Source organism: Alexandromys fortis, unplaced genomic scaffold, assembly GCF_014885135.2.
Source record: "Alexandromys fortis isolate MF-2015 unplaced genomic scaffold, M_Fortis_MF-2015_v1.1 scaffold_263, whole genome shotgun sequence".
Lineage (NCBI taxonomy): Eukaryota > Metazoa > Chordata > Mammalia > Rodentia > Cricetidae > Alexandromys > Alexandromys fortis.
The window spans coordinates 941,333-957,797 of record NW_026068165.1 but is presented as its reverse complement, the minus strand read 5'-3'; the positions used below and the strand labels follow the sequence as shown (position 1 = coordinate 957,797).

The 16,465-nt window shown below is 53.4% G+C and overlaps 1 protein-coding gene across 1 annotated transcript; it reads right to left on the bottom strand.

Moving 5' to 3' along the window:
• Positions 1-411: 411 nt before the first annotated feature.
• Esyt1 (extended synaptotagmin 1) lies at positions 412-15,241 on the bottom strand. The gene is made up of 31 exons (XM_050128166.1): positions 14,813-15,241; positions 12,853-12,894; positions 12,117-12,251; positions 11,950-12,023; positions 11,782-11,854; positions 11,493-11,582; positions 11,246-11,301; positions 10,469-10,592; positions 10,211-10,387; positions 10,034-10,116; positions 9,367-9,415; positions 9,147-9,233; positions 8,969-9,061; positions 8,680-8,751; positions 8,494-8,580; positions 6,862-7,011; positions 6,489-6,635; positions 6,210-6,386; positions 5,996-6,078; positions 5,860-5,908; positions 5,684-5,773; positions 5,506-5,601; positions 5,248-5,319; positions 5,059-5,145; positions 2,257-2,397; positions 1,980-2,128; positions 1,790-1,888; positions 1,577-1,708; positions 1,395-1,500; positions 1,161-1,210; positions 412-828 (listed from the first exon to the last, which is right to left on the bottom strand). The coding sequence occupies exons 1-31, from the start codon at positions 15,173-15,175 to the stop codon at positions 789-791; spliced, it is 3,273 nt and encodes a 1,090-aa protein (XP_049984123.1). The 5' UTR covers positions 15,176-15,241; the 3' UTR covers positions 412-788.
• Between the last annotated feature and the right edge of the window lie 1,224 nt (positions 15,242-16,465).

Below are 16,465 nucleotides of genomic sequence, written 5' to 3'. Positions count from 1 at the left end.
TTGACAGAGGAGGTGCTAAACTCCACATCAGATTAGTTCTACGGTGCGTATAGCCCCTGCCCTTTGTCAAAACCCAGTCCTGTTGCCTGGATTCCTTTCTGCCCACCTGAACATTACCACCTCCAGAGCAATTTCTAATGAGCTGGAGGTGGGTAAGACCTAAGTTCACACAAAGTGAATCAGACTGGTGTGCCCATCATGGTGCGTATATTTTCAAGAGTGGACTGAGTAAGGTGGGGGTGAAGCTGTATATTTTCTACACGTGTCTACCTTCACACCCAGGTGTTTCTCCCTGGTGGCCCATGGCAGTTACAGAAGACCTCATGTTCAATTCAGCAGCACGGACTAACTTAGAGCGTTAAGAGAGATTAGCATGGCCCTGTACAAAGACGGCACGCGAGTTTGTGAAGCTGTTTTTCTGTATAGTTTTTATTATGTAAAAAAAAAAAGAGCTTCCCAAAAGCTGTATCTGGCATGATCTTGTGCCACTGCTGGTGCTGCCAGTGGCCAGGCACAGGTTGTGAGGCCCTGAGGAGGTGGGAGGCAGAACGGGGTGCAGGCAGAGCAGGAAATAGCCAGCTTAGGTCCCTGCCCGAGGAGCCCGAAGGATAAAGGCCGTGCAGCAGAGGGTTACATGATCGTCTTTGGTCAGGCAAAGACCCTGATACGGGCCCAGAAGGCAAAGGGGCTCAGGCTCAGGCTCAGCCCTGGAGCCCCAGCTGTAGGCTCACCACACTGAGGCAAGAGGCAAGGCAAGAAGACAGAGCAATGTCAGGCGTCACCAGCTCCTAGGAACCATTCTTGTCTTTGTCATCCGTCAGGTCATACCTAGGGAAACAAGGACGGAGCTCAGGCAGATGAGGACTCCTGCGTCTGTCCTGCTTTCTAAGACGGAGTCTCATTCTGTCTGCACCCCAGGCTGGATCTTGCTGTGGAGTCAGGCTGTTCTGGAACCCACAATTCTCCAGCCCCATCCCCCACCCCACCCCACAGGCTAGGACTACAGCCACGAGCCACCAGGCACAGTTGTCTAAGACATGCCTAGGGCTTCCGTGCTTAATGGGATCAATGGTTCTCAGCTTCCTCCGCGTCCTCTTCCTGAGACTGGGATTGCTCCAACGTGCCTACCCAGTCCCACCCGCTCCTATGCGGACACTCACCACTGGGCTGCACCCTGGGAGAGGTCTATCTCAGCTAGATCCAGCTGCACCTGCGTGGAAGATGGCAGGGCTGAGGTGGTATTTTGGTATTTAAAGAACACGCCCATCGTCACATCTGATCTCAAACCACGGCAGAGAGGATAGGGTCACTTCTCTGAGGCACCCTGGTGGTCTCCTTAACAGGAAGCTAGGTTCCAGCAGCGGCACCATCCTGCCTCCTCCTCGCCCTCTTACCTTTCCCAGAAGCTCACGCTCTCTTGACATGAAAGAGGAGTTTGACTTCACAGACACATCTAGTTTTCGCCTGAGAGACCCATCCAGGGGCAGCTCCCACTCGAACCTGGAAAGGCACGGGGTTAGAGCAGAAGGCGCAGCTGAAGCCTTCCACCTCCCCGTGGAAAGGGCCGTTCACTGACCGCTCGTTGAACTCCGGGTCCAGGGTCTTTTTCTTCTGTGAGGTCTTCCTCTTGGTGCTTCGGTTCTTGTCTGGGAGTAGCAACAGCGACACATAGGGATCTGGGAGATCCCGGCCGTTTTGTCGAAGGGCCCTAGGACAGAAGGGTGCGGGCATTGAAGCGCTCGCGCCGCAGGACTGCAGCGACCCCAGAGGACAGGTGGCAGGGTCTTACCGGCAGCTGTGGATGATGCTGACCAGCTTCTGTTCGTCACTGTGGTACCACACCGTCAGCTTCACCTGGCCCAGAGGCCCAATAGGAGCCTCAGAGGGGCTGTGGAAAAACGGAGAAGATGGCGTCTAGGAAAGCCTTGAGCCAAACTTCGTATTTTTGCCGGCAAACCATTTCCATCTCAGTCCCTTACCTGTCACCATGTGGCAGGCGATGCCGGACCTCCTGCACTGGGGAGGTGACGTGAGCGGCTGCCCCTGAGGCCTTGGGCTCCTCATTGAGAGAAGAGGAACTGTGGCTGTGACTGTGGGCTTCCACTCCTGAGTGTTGGGACACCAGGATCTGGGGGCAGGAGAGCCTGAGCTGGGCAGGGTCCTCACTAGAAGGACACCACCTCTGCTCCCACCCCTTGGGCATCGCGCCTCCCTGAGACCCTACCCTCCACCCCGCTGCCGCCCCCTGGTACTCACCCCTAGCTGCGCTCGCATTAGCACTTGGCCCTGACCATTACTGAGTGTGAACCATTTGTCCAAGCAGAGTTGGTCTGCCTGGAGGAGCTCAGAGAGAGGCAGGGATATGGAGCCCAGGGTGCCAGTCCCTTCACCCCGAACCTGTGGGGGCAAATTTACTGATTAATTATTGAAGCTCGGCGTTTATGAGCCAAACACTTGGGTGGTTTGGTGAGAGAGTCCCTTTTTGGAAGAACAGAGCACATGTTACAGCCCCTAGCCCCTCCGTCCCCTTAGCCCGGAGAACAGGTCTCATTCAGGCTGCCTTTGGATACTGTGATCCGCCTACCTCAGCCTCTCCAGGTCTGGGATTACAGGTGAGAGACGCCACTGCCTATACAGCTTTGTATTTCCTGGCTTTTTATTATTAGTGTGTGTGCAGATTCACAAATGTCATGATACTTGAGAGGAGTAGGTTCCAAAGATCACACCCTGGTGTCAGGCTTGCACACGTGCGCTTTTACGTGCCGAGGCATGTCTCCCGTCCTCTTATTTATTAACTTTACAGATAGTGTAGTATTACTGCCTCCTGTTAGGAAAGGCAAGAAGAACTGACACACACCTTTATATGTCTCATTACTGGTTTTCTTTTTCCAAACAAGGTTTCTCTGTGTAGTCTTGGCTATCCTGGAACTCGCTTTGTAAACCAGGCTGGGCTCAAACTCAGAGATCCATCTGCCTCTGCCTCCTGAGTACTGGGATTAAAAGCATGTACCACCACTGCCCGGCTCATAATTTTTTTTGTATCTTTTTTTTTAAACATTTTTTTAAATTTTTATTTATTATGTATGCAGCGTTCTGTCTGCACACCAGAAGAGGGCACCAGATCTCATTACAGATGGTTGTGAGCCACCATGTGGTTGCTGGGAATTGAACTCAGGACCTCAGGAAGAGCAGTCAGTGCTCTTAACCTCTGAGCCATCTCTCCAGCCCTTTTTTGTATCTTTTTTAATCTTATTGCTATTTATTGAGCTCTACATTTTTCTCTGCTCCCCTCCCTGCCTCTCCCCTCCCCACTTCAACCCTCCCCCAAGGTCCCCAGGCTCCCAATTTACTCAGGAGATCTTGTCTTTTTCTACTTTCTACTTTCCATGTAGATTAGATCTATGTAGTCTCTCTTAGTGTCCGCATTGTTGTCTAAGTTCTCTGAGATTGTGATTTGTAGGCTGGCTTTCTTTGCTTTATGTTTAAAAACCACCTATGAGTGAGTACATGTGATAATTGTCTTTCTGTGTCTGGGTTACCTCACTCAAAATGTTTTCTAGTTCCATCCATTTTCCTGCAAAATTCAAGCTGTCGTTATTTTTCCGGCTCATAATTTTTAAATTGTCTTTATTCTACCTCTTGGAAACTTTAGGTCTCTTCCAGTCTTTTAAAACTATCTTGGGCCGGGCGATGGTGGCGCATGCCTTTAATCCCAGCACTCAGGAGGTAGAGGCAGGCGGATCTCTGTGAGTTCGAGGCCAGCCTGGTCTACAGAGCGAGTTCCGGGACTGGCTCCAAAGCTACTGAGAAACCCTGCCTCAAAACAAACAAACAAAAAGTCAGGCATGGTGCCACATATCTTTAATTCCAGCACTTGGGAGACAGAGTCAAGTGGATCTCTGTGAGCTCTAGGCCAGCCAGAGTTATGTAATAAAAACTTATTTTTGTTTCGTTTAAGGGGGGGACAATAGTGGGGCTAGGACGTGACCCATTGGGGGCAAAGAGAACCTGAATTCAAACCCCATAGTCCAACCCAAGTGACCAATGGCAGTGTCTGCATGAGGAGACAGAAGCCACAGGAGCTTGGCCAGCTAGCCTTGGTGGACACAGAACAAAACAAAGAGACCCTGTCTAAAACAAGGCAGAAGTCAAGTCATGTCATCCACGGTTGTCCTCTGACTCCCACAGACCAGCACTCACATGTGTGTGCACAGTCAACAAAATCTAAACTATTTCTAGCAGACCTTTGTCCTATCGTAATCACTCCGATGTTTCCCTCATTTGAGATGGGGTCTCAAAGTTCAGAAGTCTCTCGAGAATGCTTTTCTCTGCCCCACCTCAGCTGGTAGGACCCCTCCTTTTCTCTCCCCACCTTTTGCCTTTACACTCAGTCACACTGCTTTCTCTCTCTCTCTCTCTCTCTTTCTTTTCTTTTCTTTTTTTTTTTTTTTGTTTTTTCGAGACAGGGTTTCTCTGTGTAAAAGTCTTGGCTGCCCTGAAACTCTTTGTAGACCAGGCTAACCTCAAACTCAGAAACCAGCCTGCCTGCCTCCCACGTGCTGGGATTAAGGCATGCGCCACCACCGCCCAGCCTCAGTTACACAGCTGTAAGTATCCCCTGGTTATTGCCCTCCTGTGGCAGAGTGACTCCCAAGGATAAGGGAGTCAAGTTTTCCTTGCTTCCTCTCCCACCCGTTTTTTGTTTTTGCTTTATAATTTATTTATTTTACAGGCATTGGTATTTTGCCTGCATGTATACCTGTGTGAGGATGTCAGATCTTGAAGTTACAGACAGTTGTAAGCCACCATGTCGGTGCTGGGATTTGAACCTAGATCCTCTGGAAGAGCAACTAGTGCTCTTAACCACTAAGCCATCTTTCCTGCCTTTTTGTTTTTGTTTTTTGAAACAAGATCTTACTAGCCCAGACTGGCTTATGAACTCAGGGCAATCCTCCTGCTTCAGATCCCCAAGCAACATGATTACAAGTGTTTGCCACCAAGAGCTTTCCTGTGGCATATGGCCGGAGCCGCAGGACCTGCGCAGTGAATCCCCATTACCTGAAGCTCCAGGCTCTCCACATGTGGCTTCCTGATTAAGAAGGAGGTGTTCTCCTCCCAGATAGGGGCTGTTGTCTGGGAAACGGTCTGTTGGAGATGCGGAGTTGGTCAGTGGGGGGAACTGTCTTCCGGGCTCTTCCCCCTACCCTTAGCAGTAAAGGATCCCAGCTACAAGGCATCTTCTCCTACCTTGGTTTTATGGGAAGTCTCTCCCACAGTGAGAGTAGCGTAAGAGTTGGGAGGCTTGGTTCCTTTTCGGAGCTGGAAGGACAGTGTCAGTCATAAATTCACAAATTAACGCCATGGCCACACCGCCATGTGCACTTCCTAATCTCATCCCAGCACCACCCTCCAGTGGGGCCGCTTGCCCTTCCAGATCTATAAGGTGCACTCACACCCCAGGGAGACTGAAGAGGGACCACGAAGGCCATGGGGAGCCGCTCTTACCGGCAGATTATCTGCCCGTTCCAAGTAGACAGAGAGCAGGGCCGCTGCCAGCTCCGAGCTCTTCTGAGTCTGGATCAGACTGTTGACCTGCAGCACCTGGGACACAGAACGGGCTGTGGATGGGAGCTGACGGGAAGGCTCACTCGGCTCCACCCTGTCTCCCGCCGTTCCCCCTCACCTCTTCTAACTCAGCAGCAGTAGGTCTAGGGGTCAGCCGTTCCAGGCGCAAGTGCAGCCGGCCAGATGGGACATCCTCCAGGGTCAGCCACTGTGGAGATGGGCAGGGAGAGGGGGCGAGGATGAGATGGTTGCCATGGTGACGAGGAGGCGGCGTGGGTCTCATCTCATGCTCACCTCATCAAGGAAGCCGCTGTTGAGGACGGTGGTGAGACTCATTTTATACCTGCAGAGAGTGGAGACCAGGGGCTGGGGTCAATACCATGGCCCATGCGGCCAACATTATCTGTCCACCTGAACTCCCGACTCCTACCTGCCCAAAAAGTCATCCTTGTCCAAGTCCTTATCAAAGACCTCAATCTCAAGCTCTTGGCCTGGAATCGAGGTGACAATCACCTACCAGGGGAAAATGGTGCAGATGAAAGAGATTTCTCTCCTTTTCCTGTCTGCCCACCCCCCACCCTCTGACCTCGGAGGACTGGCAGACACCATGGGGCAGACAGGAGTCCCAGTCACTTAGTTCTGACCTCGAAAACCTCGTTCCAGCGGGGATTGAGATCCTCCCGAACAACATGGCTCCGGAAGCTTTGTCCCGCCACCCTCAGTTTGACATAGGGGTCTGATTTGCCCTTCACCAATCCCCCCAGGAAACGGTCTTTGGCAATTAGGTCCTGAGCCTCTAATACATGGATCCGAAGAACATTCTGCAGGAGGGACAGACGGGGCAAGACCTCAGAACCCACCCTAGAACAGGCCTGGTACAGTGTGGGCGAACACAAACTTCTCAGTTTCCAGGGACCACTTACCTCAGTCCCAAAGTGGCTGTTAGGAGATGTCTGCCGGGGCCGAGGGGGCATATCTACGCTGCTGCCTGTCTGGGGGCTGTCGCTGTCCAGGTCCTGGGCGCCGGGTACAGTGGGGAAGCGGATTTCTGATGAATCCAAGTATAAGATCTGTGAAAGACAGCGGGATGGCAGATAAGTCACTGCGCAGGCTGGAGGATGGTGTAGGGGCTCTGGGGATCAGCGAACATTGTTTGAAGTGCCTCAGACCCATCTACAGGGGCTACACCTTTTGATCTGAATGGGCTCCCCTTCCATGCTCTGAATACCAAGGAATCCCCAGGCCGCCCCAGTACCCCTGCATCCTCCATCACCTCCATCACCTCCATCACCGTACCCGCATGACCAGTTTCATGTAGAGCCTGGAGTTTGGGCCTGAGCTGCTGAGCTGGAACCACTGGTCCAGGGTGAGTTCTGAGGCCGTCAACAGGCGAGCCAGAGGGAGAGTCAGTGCCCCTAATGTCAGGGCCCTGGAGTCATCCTTCACCTACAGGAGGAGTGAGGTGAAGGCATAATGAGGAAACCAGCACGACCCCAGCTGATCTCCCTGTACCCCAATCCCCCCCAGACAGTTACACATGACCCCAGCTGATCTCCCTGCACCCCAATCCCCCCCAGACAGTTACACATGACTCCAGCTGATCTCCCTGTACCCCCAATCCTCCCCAGACAGTTATACATGACTCCAGCTGATCTCCCGAGGTGAAGGCATAATGAGGAAACCAGCACGACCCCAGCTGATCTCCCTGTACCCCCAATCCTCCCCAGACAGTTACACATGACTCCAGCTGATCTCCCTGCACCCCCAATCCTCCCCAGACAGTTACACATGACTCCAGCTGATCTCCCTGTACCCCACTCCCCCCAGACAGTTACACATGACTCCAGCTGATCTCCCTGTACCCCACTCCCCCAGACAGTTACACATGACTCCAGCTGATCTCCCTGTACCCCACTCCCTCCTAGACAGTCACAAACCTTTTGTTCACTCACAACCAGATTTTCCCATCTTTTTTCAACACCACCATCTCTTCTACCTCTGCTCATTGTTTCCCTGAGAACACTGTCATTCTCTCCCTCCTGCCTATTTCAACCCTACTTATCTATGCTTTAGGCTCCGTTGAGATCTTTGCTCCTTCACAAGCCCTATAACTGTTTGGGAAGAACAAAACTGTTGTGTGTGATGGCACAACTTATGGAAGGTGCCCCATGCATGTGTGTGCAGGTCAGAGGACAATGGCGCAGTCGGGTCTCTTCTGCCTCTGTATATGTAGCTTGACCCCAGTCACTAGGCAGGACTTGACCCTCTGAGCAGCTCTGCTAGCCCCCGTCTCCAAATCCCACCTGCCTCAGCCTCCATGTCTTCTCTTACCATTTTAAAGGCTGTACAAATGGTCTTTGTATGATTAGGTCTGTCCTCTAGGAAACTGACGGGTGAGCACAGAAGCCATGATACTGGCTTTCACAATTTTTCTATGACCTTTAAAATCTTAATTTTACTGGGGCACAATCTGCACACCATAAAAGTTACTCATTTCAAGCACAGAGTTACCACTTGTAAAATGAACTCTAGGCCTGGTGTGGTAGCACACACCTTTAAGCACTCAGGCAGAGAGGCAGGTGGATTTCTCTGAGTCTGAGGCCAGCCTGGCCTATACAGTGAGACTCTGTCCAAAACAGAACTGGCTGTGGCAGCCTATGCCTTCGATCTCAGCACTTGGGAGGAAGAGGCAGGTGGATTTCGGTGACAAGCAGGGCTATGTAGAGAGACTCTGTCTCAAAACAAAAGCCCTAATCTAATGCCTAGAACAAATGAGGCCCTGAATTAATCCCCAGCATCTTACACATGCACACACATACACACACACACACACACACACACACACGCATGCATGCGCGCACACACACACACACGGAACAAAATGTACTGATAAAGCTTGGGAGACAGGAAGAATGAGGTGGCTCTCACCTGAACATCAAGCTCCTGGCTCCGGGGGTCTTGCAGGAAAAATCGGAACGCTTCTTCCCATACCGGGCTGTTGGTGCCGTAGGCAGCCTGAGAGCGATGATGGCGTGAGGACGGATACCCAACACCATTCCCATTTGGCTGACTCTCACTTGCAAGCATCCTGAGGAGGAGCCTGTGCTACCTTACCTTGCTCTCCTGGGTCACATCCTGAACTGACAGCTGCACCATGGGGTTGGGTTCCTTGTTTCCCTTCTTCAGCTGTGTTGGGGGGACAGAATTTAGAATTTGAGGGTTGGATGTCTGCGTTTGATGAAGGAAGATGAGGTTAGCAGACTCTTCCTCCAGGTAGACCTGACCGCCCCCCCAGAACCTTCGTGGTACCCCTTTATAGGCAGGGGCATCTGCATCCTCAGTTAAGGAGGAGCAGGCATCCTTTTCCCAAGGCTCTGTCACCCACTCTACAGGCCAAACTCACAGGGAGATCCTGGGCCCGGTCCAAGTAGACAACGAGGATGGCAGCTGATGGGGGCTCTGGTCGAGAGGTGATGCCCCGGTTCCACTGTAGGACCTGGGAGGAGAGAACCGTGGTCAGACCTCATCCTCCTGTCCCCAAATGTCACCTCCGCCTGTCTTCTGTTTCCCGAGCAGCTTACCTTATCCAGTTTCTCTGCGTCTGGCAAAAGTGATAGCCATTCTAGTCTCAAGTGAACTTGGCCCTGCCCACCTTGTAGCGGGTACCACTGAAGGAAGGAAGTGAGGGAAGTGAGAAGTAGAGATGGCCACCAACCCATCCGTTCGTCACCGTCACCACGGTAGCAGCTATCGGTTGCCCATAGGGTGAGGTCACTCCCACATCCTCTTCTCCCAACTTACATCGTCCAGGACTCCAGCCTGTAGTACCTTCCCAACATCCAACTTCATTCTGGAGGGGTGGGGAGGGTGGGGAGAAGAGGGGGCAGTGAGGAGAAAGGGGGAACGGTAATTAGCAGCCAGTCAGTGGCCTTCCACTCACCCCCCAGGAATAACCAGAGAATCCTTCTCATTTATCTTGAAGAAGTCTCTGTGTGGTCTGTGTGGGGTATGTGCATGAGTGAAGGTGCCTGGGAGGCCAGAGGACCAGGAGCTGGAGTTACAGGAGGTTGTGAACCTCCCATGGGACCTGAACTTGGGTCCTCTGCAAGCTTACCGGCTGAGCCATCTCTCCAGCCCCAAGAGGATCTTATACTAAGGGAAGGAGGAAGAGAGAGAGGGGGAGAGAAAAAGGGAGAGAGGGAGAGAAGAAGAAGGAGAAGGAGAGAGAGAGAGAGAGAGAGAGAGAGAGAGAGAGGAAGAGAGGAAGAAGGAGAGGGAGAGGAGGAGAGAGAGAAGGAGGAAGGGAGGGAAGGAGGGAAAGACGAAGAGAGAAAGAGAGATGGAGAGAGAGAGAGAGAGAGAGAGAGGGAGAGGGAGAAGGAGAGGGAGAGGGAGAGGGAGAGAGCTCTACTACTTTCAAAATCTTGGGAGCACTGGGACTTTAGAATCTAAAAACGCACAGTCTCACCTTCCCAGAAAATCGTCTTTATCTGGATCTTTATCAAACACCTCCACCTCGATCTCCTGCCCTGGGACCTCGTGGACGATCACCTGGGGAGCACAGTAGCCTCTGGTCTCAGGGCTGCAGCCCGCAGGCGTGAGGGCTTCTCCCACCACCACACACTGCTGCTCCACAGCGTCTTACCTCGTAAGTCTCCCCCCAGTGAGGGTTGAGTTCCTCATCTATGACGCGACTGCAGAATGTCTGGGTGCCCACACGAACCAGGGCGTAGGGGTCTGATTTGCCCTCGATCAGGCCTTTCACGTATTTGTCCTTGGAACTCAGCCCTCGGGCTGCCAGGAGGTGGATCCGAATAATGCCCTGGGGTTAGGAACCAATTGGTAAGAAACTAAGAACCCAGCCCAGGCCCCTGAGGGAGCTAGGTCCCTCCAGATGCCATACCCTGGGTAGTGGGGAGCGCAACTGGGCCACATCATGGAGGTCGGGCACAAGGGGCACCAGGAGTCGGTTGGGTAGCACAAGGAAGGCAGCAATAGAATCCATGATCATGGTGTCGGAGAGGGAGCTGAACAGGGGGTAGGAAGAGGAAAGGTTCAAGTCCCCCACGCAACTGTGTTCCCACTGCAGAGAAGGCTTCAGCCTTTTAGGTTTTGCTGTGGATCCCTGGCTGGGTGAGGGTTGGTTACGTAGCCCATGCTGGCCCTGAACTCCTCGTAGGATTTGTTCTGTAGCCCGTGCCTGCCCTGACCGCCTCCTGCCTCCCAGGTGCTGCGATTACAGGTGTGTGCCATCACACCTAGCTTAGAAAGTCGTCTTTGTCTTTTTTAAAATTACGTTTGTTTCATATGTGTGTGCACACGTATGCCACATGGTGGGGAACCCATCAGGTTGGCAGCAAATTCCTTTGCCCACTGAGCCATCTCACCAGAGTGGGAGACTTTGAGAATCTTTCTTGCTCCTTTTAGGCCCTGGTTCCCTTTGCTATTCCCAGCCTTCCTTGCTCTTTCTTCCCCTGCTTGAGGAGTCTCCATTCCCTTATGGCATGTTCCTCCACGGAAGAAAAAACCCCATTCTGAAACTTCCCTGGAGTTCATGTCCAATCTCCCCACTGCAGTGAGGTCTCGAAGGCAGAGGCAGAGGCTTCACTGCTTTGCGTCTCTGAACCCTCAGCCCTGGACTGCGATACTGACTGGGAAGGTGCCCAAAGGTGCCCAGTACCTAAGTCCTGGAATGTCCAGCAGATTGGTCATCCCTGTCCAGTTGATGTCAAGTGTCTGGAAGAAAAAGGCAGGAGACTCAGGATGGCTCTCGGGGAGCACCGTCACACTCAGAAGAGTCAGGATGGCTCTTGGGGAGCACCGTCACACTCAGCCTTCTCAATCCCTTTAGCTACCTCTGTACCACCTCCCTCTCTTCCCAACACCCACAAGCCTGTTTCCCATTTCCTGCCAATGGCCTCTCTTACCGGGCGTTTGATAAAGAACATCGACACAGCCCCCACGATAGGAAGGTCCCCTGTGAGTGGCTCAAGAATTACCCGCAAGACACCGTGTAGCTAGGGTGAGAAGAGCAGGAAGATCAGAGTCTTCTCCAGAAGAGGTCCCGTGCCCTCCCGCACTTCCCCAGCCTTGACTGTTCACTCCAGAGCCCATGAAACCTCAGACTCTCCAGACTCTCCATAAAGAGCCCCTGATGCCTGCCCCAGAGCCCATGAAACCTCGGGCTCTTGTAACATCCCCTGATGTCTGCCCTACCTGCATGCCCTTGACTCCTGCTTTGCAGAAATACTTCTTGACTTCCACATCAATCTGGACATCACCTACATAGCTGGGAGGCAGTGAGGAAGAAAATAAAGGTTGTTGCTAGGGCTTCAGCGGAGAGACCGGGACCCACCCACGGGGAGTGGGGAGGTGGTGAGTTACCTGACGTTCAAGTCCAATAGAATCTGATCTTTTCTCTGACTAGGGTGAACCTTGACGCCGATGATGCGTACTGGCTAAAGAGAGGTAGTCTCAGAAGAGGCAGGAGGAAAGGGGCATCTCAGCCCTTGCTGCCTCCCCAACCCCCTGGCCATTTCTTCCCAGCGCACCTTCTCACCCAGCTCCACACGCGTAAATGTGAATGTTTGCAGATGGGGGTTAGCGCCCCGGACAGCTGGGGCCACCGTTTCAGCCAGGAGCTTCTCCATATACTGGCCTAGGAAGGGCCACACCTGGGCCACAATCTGGGAGGAAAAGAAATCAGAGGAGAGTCCACTCGCCCGCACCCTCAGGGGTCGAACGACCCTTTCATCAGAAAACACAGATATTTACATTATGATTCATAACAGTAAAAATATTTACAATTATGAAGCAGCAATGGAATGAAAATAATTTTATGATCGGGGGTCACCACAGCAGTAAGAAGGCTGAGAACCACTGGTCTAAAGGCAAGTTCTACCTGCCTGAGCCTGACAGCACATAGCTCTTTTTTTTTTTTTCTTTTTTTTTTTTTGGTTTTTCGAGACAGGGTTTCTCTGTAGCTTTGGTGCCTGTCCTGGAACTAGCTCTTGTAGACCAGGCTGGCCTTGAACTCCCAGAGATCCGCCTGCCTCTGCCTCCCGAGTGCCGGGATTAAAGGTGTGTGCCACCACCGCTAGGCCACATAGCTCTTTTCTGGGGAGTGATGCTGAGCTGGGAGGGTCAGGAGCTACCTTTGGGGCAGGAAGACAGAGCCATCTCCATGGGCAGCTTTGGGGACTAGGCTCAACTAGAATTGAGGTGTAAGAGGTCTTGAAAGAGTAATAAACCCCACTCAGGAAAAATCAAAGCCAAGACAGTCCTCACCTTGTTTAGCCATTCAACCTTTTCCACATCTGGGAAGCTGACCTGGAAGTGGGGAAACAGAGTCAGGGGTAAGTATACTTTACATGTCTGCTTCCTAAGAGGACAGTGAGGTGCACGCAGAAGAGATGGGACATGTCCCTCTGGCAGGGACTCCCCACACCAAGGGGCTGGGTGTGCTGGGCTCCCTCCCCTCCCTCTCTTTTCCTCTTCCTTCCTTTTAAAGCAAAAAAGGGGGGGGCTTGGTTGGGTTTAGGAATACAAACCATTCCCAACACTTGGAAGGTAGAGGCAGGAGGGCCATGAGGCTATGCCTAAAGACAGCACAAAGTTGTTTTCTGTTTGTACACAAGATCTCATTGTGTGGCCCTGCATGAACTGGAACTCACTCTGTAGACCAGGCTGGCCTCCAGCTCACAGAGATCCACCTGCTTCTGCCTTCCAAGTGCTGGGATTAAAGCTTTATGCCACCATGCCCAGTAAGCAGAAGGTTTTAATACAGATTTAAGCATACAATCCTGGGGGCTGGAGACTTCTGTCTTTAGAAATTGGCCACGCAGGCTTCTTTAGAGAGGGGAGCTGGCAGGATGTAGGGCTGCATGCAGAGGCTTCAGAGAGTGCGGAGAAATGGCAGCTTCTGGGGCAAAGGAGGGGGAGGGAGGAGGAGTCTTAAAGAGAAGGGCACATTCTTTCCCGGGGAGATCCTGTCAAATCAGAGCTCTAGGGAATCCTGGGACTAAGAAGTCCTGGTTCTTTTGTCCAGCCGTCCCAGCTCCCCTGGGACTGGGCGTGGACTCCAATCGAAGAAGGTAAAGAAGAAGAAACAACCCTTTGATAGCCTAGGGAGGGGCTGGAAGAGCTACTTAGGCCTGGTGCGCTAGTGCCTGCGCACGCAAGCCTCTGCAGAGGTCCTCTCTCTCTCCTCCCTACCTCCTTCCTCTCTCTTCCTGAGTAACTCCTTCTATGGGAAAGGACACCTATGCTCTGCATGGAGCAGGGAGGGAGAGGATTAATTCCCATGATACGGAGTAGGAGTAATAGTTGCTGCTTGGGGTAGATGGAATCATTTCTTCCTTTTTCTCTCTCCAGGGCATGTTAAGTGTGACTGTGTCTGCCACTCTCTACCTAACTGGTACCTCTTCTAGAAAGGGTACCAGGGAGGGGTTGGTAACCAGCTTGCTCAGCTTTAGCAAGGCCAGAGAGGCATCTCTTTCAGCCCAGGAGACAGGGTACAGAAATACTGGCCTGGGTCAGCTAAGCAAGCTAGCAAAGGTTGCCCACAGTCCGGAAAAGGGTGGGGCCGCCCAGGGTGCGAATAGAGAGAGCAGCGGGAACTGTAGCAGCCACACTACCCTCTTCCCAGCACCCCCTCCCAGGGCCCAGCAGCTGCCTTGGCTGCCCTGCCTCCCGGCTGACTTGAGACTGGAAGGCGACTGCGGTGGGTCACTTCCAGGTGCTGAACAATGCTTGCAGGGTTGGGTCTCAGCGGGTACCTAGGGACAAGGCAGGAAACGGGAAGCCCTGATGCCCTTAAGTAGATAAAAAGCCTTGAAAGAGTTAGCAAAGCCGGGGGAACCTCTGAGCGATCACGGGGGGTGGGGTGAAGGGATCCCCAGAGGCAGCGTGGCAAAGGCGCGAGTGACGCCAGAAGTCAGGAACAGTGAGCATTCTACACGCTTGGCTGGGAGGGAGCCGGGGCTGGGAGCGGCCACTCAGATGTACTGCCGTAGTCCGAGTAGACTGAGGAAGAAGTCCCGATTCGGTGGAAGGATCTGCTCTGCGGCAAGGGTGGGCGGAGAGAGTGGGTATCGGTCCCAGCAAGCAAGCGCTAACGGGACGAGGTGAAGTCTGGGGGGGCCACTGTCCCAAGTCGGGGAGCTGACTTCATAGGGAGCTGACTTCATGCCCGAGTTGAAGGACTAGAAAGAGCTATACTGCACCAAGGGCTGAAGTGGCAACTCACCCAGGCAGGTAGTTCCCGGTTGCTCATATAAAGCGTTTCTGCTGTGATCCGCTCCTCGTCATCCAGCAGCTGCCTCGCTGCCCGCAGGCTCCGTGCTTTCCCGTCGCGGACCCGGCGCCAGCCCAGGTAGAGGGCGAGGCCGAACAGCACGAAACCCACGCTAAGACCCGCAGCCCCGGCCAGGTACACCGGCACCAGCACCAACAAGCGCCGTCCGAAGGAAGACAGCACCGCCAGGGCCTCGCTTGCTGCACCTGGGCCAGCGGGTGGGACCCCCGAGCCCAGGTCCCGCGTGGTGTCGGTGGCAGGGGGCTGCCCCGCGGGTTCGGGGCCGGCGCCCTCTTCTTCAGGGGAGCGCTCCATGGGGCAGCCTCTCGGGACACCCTCCCGACTAACTGCAGCAGCTCCGGGTCTGGTCCAGCTCTCCACCCCCCCCCCCCCCCCCCCCCCCCTCCCTCCCTCCCCCCCCCCCCCCCCCCCCCCCCCCCCCCCCCCGAATATATAGTGCTCCCGGGGACCTCAAGCTACGCCACGCCCCTGCCCGTTGGGGTTGGTTCGCGCCGCGCAGACCTGAGAAACTAGAGGGCTTGGGATGGCAGGACTTTCGTGATTGGACCAGCGGGTCAAGATGGGAGGGCTGGATGGCGGGAAAAGGAGGAAAGAAACCAAAAGGCAGTATTTGACTGGTCATAGAAAGAACAGGGCGCGGCGTCCCACTTAGAGGCGGGAGCAGCTGCTCCTCCCACGTGGGATTGGAGCGCCTGTGGAGTGACGTCATGCAGAGCCGCTACTCTAATTACTGAGTTCAGAGAGAGCTTGTCTTGAGTGGTGGCGGGTGGTCAGTGTTATCTTTCCACCCATTCAGATGGCTTGGCAGTGTCTGTCTGAATCTTCCATAGTCTTTGTCAACTTTCCCAAGTTTTCATTCTAAGAATATTCTTTGTCTTCTGAGCGTTTTCTGGCTGTCCTTACAGAGACGTCAGAGAAATGACCCTATTTGGAATGAAAGCCTTGGAGGACCGACTCCGGCTGTCGACTGAGTCGACTGATCCTGTCCTCAGTCCCCTCCCTTGTCTGTGAGATAAACAACTAAAGAACCGGAGAGTGAGAATTAGAGTTCTAATATTCCAGCCTTGAAGGAAGTGGCGAAGCGGAGAGAGTTGTTTCTCTCTAGCATCTCCCAGTTAGTTACCTCTACTGGGAGGGCAAATCGAGGCTAAACCGACACCAAAAGTAGGTGAGGGTTCCGCTGCAGCAGCAATTCCCTTTCCAGTCATTTCCTGATGCTTGGTGTCTGAGTCAGTCTTACGATTGCCGCAATGAAAGCCATGGCCCAAAGCGACTTGGGGAGGAAAGGGTTTATTTGGCTTCTACTTACACATCATAGATCATCAGTGAAGGAAGTCAGGGCAGGAACTCAAACTAGGAAGGAACCTGGAGGCAGGAGCTGATGCAGAGGCCATGAGGGGAGCTGCTTACTGGCTTGCTCCCCATTGCTTGCTCAACCTGCTTTCCTGTAGAACCTTGGACCACCTGCCCAGGGATGGCATCACCCACAATAGGCTGGGCTCTCCCCCAACAAAATGTCCTACAGGCTGGCCAACAGCCCAATCTAATGGGGGCACTTTCTCAATCGAGGTTCTCTTCTCTCAG